Raw genomic sequence first — 10,308 nt, 5'->3', positions numbered from 1 at the left:
CATATTTACATTAAAATCTATGTTTGCTTTCAGTCCATTAGTTGTTTATTTGGGTAGAGTTCCCTTGTACTGATTAGGCTGTTGCTCTTTGGTTTATAGCAACCAGAAATCAATCTTTACTTGAATCTGTTATCCTGCAAAAGTGTTTGATTTTGTAAACCTGCTGTAATAATGATTATTGCTTTTTACTTTAAAATGTGCTGAGAATCACAAAAGAGCTACAAATATAATTGGGACTTAACAGGATGACGATTTCTTTGAAAGGTTCAGGAGTAATTGGGCAAGTGAAGTCAAGTAGGGTTGCCGCCTGGCCAGAATTAACCAGCCTGACCAGTAAAAAGAGGCTATGCTTGTTGCAAATATTAATAAACATAGGACCAATATTTTTTTTACAGAAAAGGTGGAAACCCTAAAGTCAAGTGTTGCCCTGTTTCCAATGGGGCAGAACAGGTTCTGTGGATCCACAGGAAGCTTACTGGCTCTACATAGAATATGATAAAAAAGAAAGAAGTGGTGGGGGGACAGCCATGCACTTTATGGTTTAGGGTATTTTCTACAATGCAGCACAGTTATTGATATGCAAAACAAGGAGCCCAAAATGTAGTGGTATTGAACTAAGAAAAAAAATAAAGACCAGCAACATTGGAATTTCTGTGCAAATCAAGAGAGTGTATTTAAATGTACATATGCAGCCAACATATATATAACAAAGCTCTTACACACCATCTAATTATTAAATTGCAACTAGGTAAACTGACTCTAGTGCCAGTCATGCTTGGGAACTCTCCAGGTCTGAGCCTCAGACTCACAGCAGTATTGTTACTGTTTTCTATAATAGACCAAAATTGGCACAGAAAAAAACAGTATTTTTCAAATGAATAGTGCTGAGTCAGTCAAAATATTGGGCCATTGTTTGGCATTGACAAATGTTATCGCAAAATGGATGCAGAAATTCGCCAAGTGAGGAAAAAGTCGTGACTCAAACAATGGGACTAAGGGCCATGGCAGACGGGGAGATTAGTCGCCCGCGACAAATCTCCCTTGTCACGGGAGACTAATCTCCCCGAAATTCCATCCCACCGGCGAGAATGCAAATCGCCTGTGGGATGGCATACGCGGCGGCGCCGCGTTTTCCCCAAGATCGCGGTAGTTTCCTCTTAAGGCAACTTCCATGGCGCTGGGTATGCCATCCCACCGGCGATTTACATTCTCGTTGGTGCGATGGCATTTCGGGGAGATAAGTCACCTGCGACAAGGGAGATTTGTTGTGGGTGACTAATCTCCCCGTCTACAACGGCCCTAAAGCTTAAAAGAAAAACAAAAGCTTTGGTTTTATGACTGTTACTCTTTACATTTTGTGAGAATCCAAAACTAACTCTAAGGGGCACATTTACAAAGGCACGAACACTCGAGCGTTCATGCGAACGCTCCGAGCGTATTTTTGCCGATTTTTTCGGGCGTCCGCACGACTTTTTCGTACGGCGCACGACTTTTTCGGACGTTTGCACGAAAAAATCGGAAAGGTTTTACCGCTGTTTACAATTGTTCGGTACGAAAATTTCGTGACTTTCGGATCGCCAATACGATATTATCGTGACTAATATGTTTTTTTCGTGATATTTGCGATCTTCCGAAATTTTCATTTCCAATACGATTTTTTCCCATTCGTGATTCGGATTCGTGGATTAGTAAATGTGCCCCAAAGCTTTTGAGAAATGTGCTGGTTGCTCTTACATATTAGTAGAAGGTGCAGCAGATTTACTTAGAAATACTGCAACAGCCTTCTAGACTGGTAAAAGAATCTTTTGACTTCAGCAAGGTAAACAAAGGATTACTATTACCTTCAGGCCGGTTAGAGACAGCTCGGACAACAGAACGGTATAAATTAAAAATGTGTTGCCACACAACTGTTTACTGATTTAAAGGGTGTCAAAACAAAGCACAGAATCATTTCTTTCACTTAAAATTACAGACAATGGAAAAAATACATTTGGGATTATTTTAAATGTTGTGATTATTGTTGTGCTATTTTATGTGTCATTTTTAAGTTTGCTCGGCATGCATTGCTTTAAACTTTGGCCAAACAAAGCTAAATTGGTCTCATTTGAATAAAGAAACCACATCATGGTGGGATGTGCTAGCTGGTGTGCTAGAATTTACTACTGATGCTCAAAAGGAGGGTGTCAAAATGTTGGGGTCTCATGTAAGCAGGCCTGTGCTCTTGTTTGTTTAAAGCTGCAGCTGGGGCAGGCTACTACTGGATAGTCACGTGATGCTCCTACAAGATTACCCCAGGTTGGTGCAGTTTTCAGCAAACAGGAGCACTTTCCCAGGATCCCAGGTAAGTGATTATAATCACTGGGGGGTGCCTAACATCCGGCACCCCCACCCATCCAATGATTACACCATTCCTTCATCTTCAACTTTTAAACTTACATTTTTTTCTATCCTAAAACCATATCAAGTTAAATATAATTCTTATTATTTAGTGAAATTTGCAAACAAACCAAGGGTCTGAATGACTCTGCAAAAACACTAGATAAGATGGCAACAGGTACTTGGAAAAAAAACATATCAGAGCTGAACTCTGTAAAAACGGCAACACATTAGAAAGATCCAGCACAGCGTGGCTTTGATTTTAGACTTCTTTTTAGAATGATCATTTGAGCTATGGAGAAAACCTCTCACCCATTTCTTTATTGAGCACGTCAGCATTTATTGAGCATTTTTGGTCTAAATTTTACAAAACTCGATCTCTTCTCATGGGGAGCAAGTCATAGATTAAAAAGCCTTTATTTACTGTACATCTTGGCTATTATGTTCCGGTCTGTGCCCAAGATGTAAATAAGAATTTTTTAAAAGGGACCTGTCACCCTAAGAAATAACTCCAAATTATTTTCTATATTGTTAGTTGAGCAAAATAAACCACTTACTCTATATAAATAATATAAATCTTGTTTCCTTCCGTCTTGGCAGGTAGGCACCATTTTGTGGACACTGTTATTAAGGCAAACTTTGTATCATGCCAAAATATTGTTTATGTGCCAGAATGGAGGACCAAATGCCCATACCTATGCACTGGCTACACAATTAGATAGTTAGGAGGGAGGGGAAAAGTGAGATGTGCAGTGACATCTAGGTAGTGCTGAACGGAAAGCTAAAGTTATTGTCTGCCCCGCCTCTATGCCTAAGGCATAGGGGCGGGGGTCAGTAATATATGATTGACAGCTGGGATTTTTAAATGCCTTTATAATGGGTTTGGATGTGTTAATATAAAAATGAATTTGGGTTCCATGTTTAATTTGAAAAGGGCTTTTATTATACAGCTTTTTATGTCTGGGTGACAGGTCCACTTTAAAGGGGAAGGAAAGGCTAAGTCACTTGGGGGTGCTAAAATGTTAAGCACCCCCAAGTGACTTGAATCGCTTACCTCGTACCCCGGGCTGGTGCCCCTGTTAGGAGAAAACCACACCAGCCCGGGGCACCTGGGGCGATGCGCTTCCTCCTTCCGCCTTCGTTTCGCTGCGACTCCGAGTCCAGCGCATGCGCAGTAGAGTGAAAAAGCCGACTTCTCTGTTAAAGTTCGGCTTTTCACTCTACTGCGGCGAAGAAGGAAGTTGGAAGCGATCGCTGCTACCCCGGGCTGGTGCTGTTCTCTCCATACAGGGGCACCAGCCCGGGGTAGAAGGTAAGCGATTCAAGTCACTTGGGGGTGCCTAACATTTTGGCACCAAGTGATTTAGCTTTTCCTTCTCCTTTAAAGAAAAATGCTGGCCATGCTGCAGTCAGCACCAGATCTGCTGGGGCTGGTTGTTAATTATCCTAAATATTATTATGCAGACAGCTACAGATTTATTTGTAAGGATTATGTACAATTTATGTGGCAGTTAAGGTGGCCATACACGCACCGATAATATCGTACGAAACCTCGTTTCGTACGATATTCGGTGCGTGTATGGTATGTCGGCGAGTCGACCAATATCGCAGGAAGCTGCTGATATCGGCCAACTCACTGATCGGACCAGTTTGAAAATTTTGATCGGGCGCCATAGAAGGCGCCTGACCAAAATCTCCCTTCAGCGCTGAATCGGCAGAAGGAGGTAGAAATCCTATTGTTTCTACCTCCTTACCTGCCGATTCAGCCCTGAATGGTGTGTGGCGGATCTGACGATGTTTCGTGCGGAAACATCGTCAGATCGCCACGTGTATGGCCAGCTTTAGAGAGGCAAACATCCTCAATTTATCCATCCAAATTGGACAATGAAGTGCTAGGCCATTTACTAAATGTCAGTATATGCATATTAATATGTACTACACAGAGAACAGTTGGGAAACTAGATTTTTAGGGTAACGAAAAACCCATAATCTATTTAGGGTCTTCCACTCTTTTAGGCTTTGCTTGTTCTAACTCTTGGCTGTCATGTGCCCAACTAAGCACACATTATACAGTAAGTATAGACAACAAGCAGAAAAATCTAAAGCAAGGCTGAGGGATATTAGAGGCTAGGCAGTCAAGGCTCACCACACAATCAAAAGTTTTTCTGATTTACAATGGCAGCACCTCCCTAATTACACAGCTAGAAAACGATTAACATGTTCCAGATCAAAGTGCATTCAGAAGTCTATACTTTGCAAACGTTCTGGGCAAAAATTATTGCAAAAATGACCCTATAAGGACTATATTTATACGCATAGGAAAAAAATCCCTTAATAATTATTCCAGAGATTTATTTTTATTAACATGTGTAAAAATAACCTCAATGGCATAACAAGGCATTTTTCACAAAATAAATATTTTACTCAATCATGAAATATTAACAATATGCAAATTGACACTTCTATTTGTTTCCCATGGGAAGAATTAAATCTGTGTTAAGGTAATATTAACCCTCACAAATCTGGTCCTTCTGTCGACCACAACTTAACAACCGATGACATGTTAATGCTATTCACTTCAGTGGAAAGGACTCCATGCAAGCACCAATCAGCAAATACAGACCTCAGTCAGTCCTCATACTCACTAAATATAAATATATATATATATTCTTCATCTTGCTATTAACTTACTATATTCTTTATGTTACTATTAAACCATTCAGCCATCACCAGACCAGGAGTGCAACTAATCACAAGGTACAATTAAATTATTCTTTATCATTTGCCAGCAGCATGTTATTATAATATCTACCAGCACAAAATATTACATTATTCTTTATCATTTAAAAATGATAAATATTCTTAGAAAACTTTTTTCTGTACCAGTTACATAGACAAAATATCTTCTAGAAGGAGCTTCACTCTAAAAAGTTTCTTATTGTTCTTTAGTCTCATGACAAAAATACCAATAAACAAAATAAGGCACTCAAGTTGAGTGGTTTTAAGGCATCATGAATGGTTTTAACATTAAGAAATCCATATTTTTTTCCTTTTAGAGAGAAAGAGGTTTCCTGGCTCTGGGAAAACAGCCCAAAAATGTCCATTGTTAGCTCATTGCATGGGCCCGCAGTCCTTCTATACAGTGGCCCTAGAAATGGCCGTATTTGATTATCACTGCCGCTCATCATTTGCATTTGATGGGTTTTCTTGAAAGAATTTAGGACTCTCTGGTAAACTGGCACGCACCTTCCTCTTCTCCTTAAAGCGCCCTGAGCGGGAGATTTTTAGGTTCCTGCGGCCAGTCTTCTCATTAAACATCTTATCTGTCTTGGCATCACCACAGTGTTCTGTGCCCCCAGCAGACATAGGGTTTGGGTGCTGGTTTTCTCTGGAGCCTGGAGACGAACTCAGAGATCCACTTCCAATTCCCCAGGTTTTGTCTTCTGTTGTTTCAACTGAAACTGGCGTATTATACACAGAGACCTCCTTGGGCTTTTTACGAACAGTAAGGGATTTCCACCAGTTACCACTTTTCTCTGTGGCACTGTCTGCCATGATTTCTCTTTCTTTCGGTGCAGATATTTGAAGAGATCAACAATTAGATATACTTCCTTCCCTTGTTGCGCCAAACTATGAATAGAAAAGCATTACATATAATATATAATATATGCTATTTATAGTATAAACAAATTATAATAGTTTTTAATATCCAGTTGTCATTTATTTATAGAAAATTGGGTGTGCAGAATTAGAGGGCAGTTAGCGAGGCTCTAGAAATCCACAGCAATTACATTTTTTCTTTCATTATTCAAAATGCTACATGGCCATTGGTTGCCATAGGTTGGGGATAGGCATACTTTCCTTTCTTAATGACATAATAACCCTTCTTCTCCCCCCATACCTAGTGTCACCAATTTCCTTTCACTGTAATACTGTAAACAAAATGTTCAAGTAAATGGAAAAGTAATTGTACAGAGGAAATATACTGTATAATACCAGATAGGTCTGTCACAAATAATTTATACCACAACCTGCTGAAACCAGAAATCACCACAATAAGGTCAGTTCTAAAGTAGCTGATGTAGTGAACAAGCATATTTCAGAGACAATTAGGTGACTAACCCAGGGTTGTACTTAAGTGAAATGTGTGACAACAAAGCTGTAGGGAAGATTTGGGCAGTAAGCTCCTGGTATTAGCTGTAGTTGTTGTTACACAGCAAGCCTTCCTCCTGATGCACTCACAGTTATGTGACAACTCATCAGCTTCTCTGAGAAACTGACTTTGTGGAATTTCTCTCCTTCAGGTATGGAACCTGTTATCCAGAATGGTCAGGACCTGGGGTTTTTAGGATAAGGTGCTTTTCTGTAATCTGGAACACCATACTTCAAGTCTAATAAAAAAAATCTAAAAAATGTAAACAAATTACTCCAAAATTAGCCACCAATGAGGATTAATTACAAGCTACTGTTTTGTTATTACAAAAAAAAAGGAATTCATTTTTTAAAAATAGAATTATTTGGTTAATATGGAATCTATGGTAGATGGACTTCCAGTAATTCAGAGTTTCCAGATAACAGATCTCATACCTGTATTAGTTTTAAACTAGCTACATGCAGACTGATTGTCAGGCTCTCTGATTGATCAGCCTGTGGGTCAGACTTTCCGACATGGTTCCACTGATGCTTTGCCCTATACAATTCTGCAATGGCTGAACACCATTGCCAATCAGCTCTGGAGCAATAGGTAGTGCACGATGGTCACCCATTTTAGTCAGAAATAACTGAATCCTATCACCATATCAATGCAGGCATATCAGGTTTAGCTAATTCCACATCCATCAGGTTTAGCGATTTCCAAATTGATCTGCAATCTGTTTAATACCAATCATTTTAGATTTTGCATTTTATATTATAAATCCCTGATAAAATATATACAAATGTCAAATAGGAAACCCTAATATATAAGTACCAGAACGTAGCAGGTTAAAGATGTGTGTGTACTAAAAACTCCTAAAACTTGCAATCAAGTAACATTAAAATCCTTCTTTATCTGATGAAATTGATTCTATGGTAAGGTGGTGTTTGCTCTTTGCATACGCTCAGGTTACATGCTGGAGCCAAAGCAAAACACGCTGTGCAGCTCTGACATCTCTAATGACTCAGATGAGCTGTCGGGGTGTGTTGTGTAATTTGCCTGAAGGAAAGTGTACATACAGAGATGGAGCGATACACACACACAATTTTAGTTTCGGCAATACACTTAGTTTACTTAGCAACACAGTATAACAGTGCTGCATGAACAATAACAGCAGCAAACAAATCAACTCTAAACTAAACCTAGGGGGGCTCACTGAATGCTAAAATGAAGCTATCAGCCAACTCAATCCAAAAAGTTTCCCAAATTTTTCTGGTATCACATGGATTCCTTTTCAAAGTCTCTTACTTCCTACATCTTGCACCCAAATTCCCAATTTTAATTGTTCACCTTTACAACTTTTCAATTGATCTTCATTTTTTTATATTCTTAATTAGTTGACTTCTTTGGCCCCAAAAGGGGGTCACTGACCTTGGTTGTCTATACACAGCAACTCTTTAAGGCCATTATTTTATTGTTATTGATACTTTGTATTCCTTATCTTTCTATTCAGTGCCCCTAGAATTTATATTCCAGTCTCTTTTTCAATCCACTGCCTAGTTTCTATGGTAAATTGGACCCTAGCAACCAGCTAGCTGCTGAAACTCTAAACTGGACAGCAGCAGAACAAAACATGAAATAATTCAGAAATTGCAAATAATAAAATCACTTTCTACATCATACTAAAAGTTAAGTTATAGGTGAACAACCCATTTAGAGCAGCTCCGCAACAGACAACAACCATGATAAAATATTGGTTTGCATAATAAATCACTGGTATAGCCTAGCAACATATCTCCCACGAGGAGGAGTCTAGTGAACTTTACATGACTATGTTAGTGGCTATAAACTGTCCCGTACAGATAAAAATTGAATGAACAACTTCAGTTATTGCCCTTCCTAGTTCCTTTCATTGCTTTTCTTAAAACACTAGACCCTTTCTAAAGCCCATTTACTGTATAATGGGCACAGGAAAGATATAAGGGGAATGTACAATGTCTTGTTGCTGAAAAAGATGAAAAATACGTTACAAATGTGTGTATTGCACCTCTGTTTGCTGCTATTTCTGCTACCAAGTAAACATGACAATGGAGTTTTCAGTTTGGTCCTGCTTTTATTCTGCTTGGCAGGCTGAACAATGATGTTTTCTAGAGATGTATCAACTACTAGAGGCCCTGTTCAACAATCCACTTCCCAAATGTACTATGATCCATGGGACAATATAGATAGATGATGATTGATAGATAGATTGATTGATCGATAGATAGAATATGGAATTGTTCCCAACAAATTGAATTCTTAATGACCAAGTGTCACCAACACCCTTAGGGGCTAGGGCCTGCTCTATCCCTTGCTAACCCTGTAGTTATTTCCTAGTTTCATGTGACTGCTATGATAAGGTACAGTACATCACCACTTCTATTCTATTTCCCTCACTATTCCATCTGAATGTGTATGCATGTATTAATATAAAATGTCTTCCCAGAGCCTCATTAGTTCCATGAATCACGTTGTAAACAAAATATTATTAATAATAATAATAAGACTACACTGTGAAACAAGCCACCAAAACTATGCAAATACGTGTAAGCATTGTGTCCTGCCTATCAGATAGCTATGTAAAAGCTTTATGGGCCAATTGAAGAGTCCAAACCCAAAGGCAAGTGGGGGGAACCTGAGGGAAGGGATGCAGGCTTACTATTTCACTACTTACAAGCACATCCTTTACTTGATAACTAATGAGTATAGTGCAAAGGCAAAAGTAAAAGAGACTTGCACACAAAAGAGCCAGACTCTCAGTCTCAGCATCATTCTGTACCTGCCAATATACTCTGATAAAGACTTTAAATGGCTTTCTAGAACATGCGTAGGAAACCGTAGAAGCGGGACAGCTATTAGAGAACTACAATTCCCAGGATGCCACATGATCCCTTGCGCTGATCTAGTTTATGGTTTTTCCACTGTGACAAACACATTTGCTGAAATAGGCGAACATGTCTGTGCAGCGCTGACTCCCAGCGGGACCCCTGCTCACCCGTGTGTTCCGCACCAACAGACTCGCACAGCTTCCCCGGAGAGGAGCCAGGTGTCAGTAAGAGCAGTAGCAACAGTCGCACACAATCCCAGCGATCCCACAGGCAAGCATAGGAGTACCAGCAGCATGCATTCTTCCTCTGGATAAGGGTCCCGGTGCAGCAGCGAAGGTGGCAGTAACCGGGGCAACAGGTCACTCTTCTGTCTGTCTGTCTGTCTGTCTGCCCTCTGCACACTGAATATGCCGCACGGAATATACTGCTTCTACCGAGCTTGCACAATCCGAGTCAGGCGCTACACACCTGTGCTCCCGCTGCCAGCTTAAAAGATAACAAGAACTGACTCGGCTTCAGCTTAATAGTGCCACCCTCTCCTCGCTGCCCTCTCCAAATGCGCCGCCCACTGTGCCCAGGTGATTTTTTTTCCAACGCAGGTGGAAAGAGGTGCCTAAGAAAGCCCCGCCCACCTAGACTGTGATTCGCTGTAAAAGAAACGGGCGCAAGCCAAATGGTTGGACACGATGACAGACATTCCCGGCACAAAGGTTAAAATAAGGCGAAGGCTCCGGCAGGTTGTTCCGCTCCACTGACACTATTGGACAGTGCGTACAGTCAGGCCTCGCCATTGTTCCTGCGCAAATGCTCTCATTCAGTCCCATTATCCGCCGAGTGTACTTCAGCTGTCTGCCATGATTTATACTTTCCCTATCCCGAATTTAAAATAAAAGTCAAATAAATTAACACAAAAAGTCAAATAACTGTCAC

General features: G+C 40.2%; 1 protein-coding gene across 2 annotated transcripts; it reads right to left on the bottom strand.

The window, feature by feature from the left end:
- Positions 1-4,711: 4,711 nt before the first annotated feature.
- prr15 (proline rich 15) lies at positions 4,712-9,968 on the bottom strand. Of its 2 annotated transcripts, none has more exons than XM_031904173.1 (2): positions 9,847-9,968; positions 4,712-6,006 (listed from the first exon to the last, which is right to left on the bottom strand). In XM_031904173.1, exon 2 carries the CDS (start codon positions 5,929-5,931, stop codon positions 5,548-5,550), a length of 384 nt encoding a protein of 127 aa, XP_031760033.1. In that variant the 5' UTR covers positions 5,932-6,006; positions 9,847-9,968; the 3' UTR covers positions 4,712-5,547. The 2 variants fall into 2 exon arrangements, with proteins under 2 accessions (XP_031760033.1, XP_002933427.2); XM_002933381.5 differs by having other exon boundaries at positions 9,546-9,966.
- Between the last annotated feature and the right edge of the window lie 340 nt (positions 9,969-10,308).

The sequence above is a fragment of the Xenopus tropicalis genome, chromosome 6, assembly GCF_000004195.4.
Source record: "Xenopus tropicalis strain Nigerian chromosome 6, UCB_Xtro_10.0, whole genome shotgun sequence".
NCBI classification, from domain to species: domain Eukaryota; kingdom Metazoa; phylum Chordata; class Amphibia; order Anura; family Pipidae; genus Xenopus; species Xenopus tropicalis.
The sequence above is the reverse complement of the archived record's forward strand: the minus strand, read 5'-3'. Positions and strand labels throughout refer to the sequence as shown.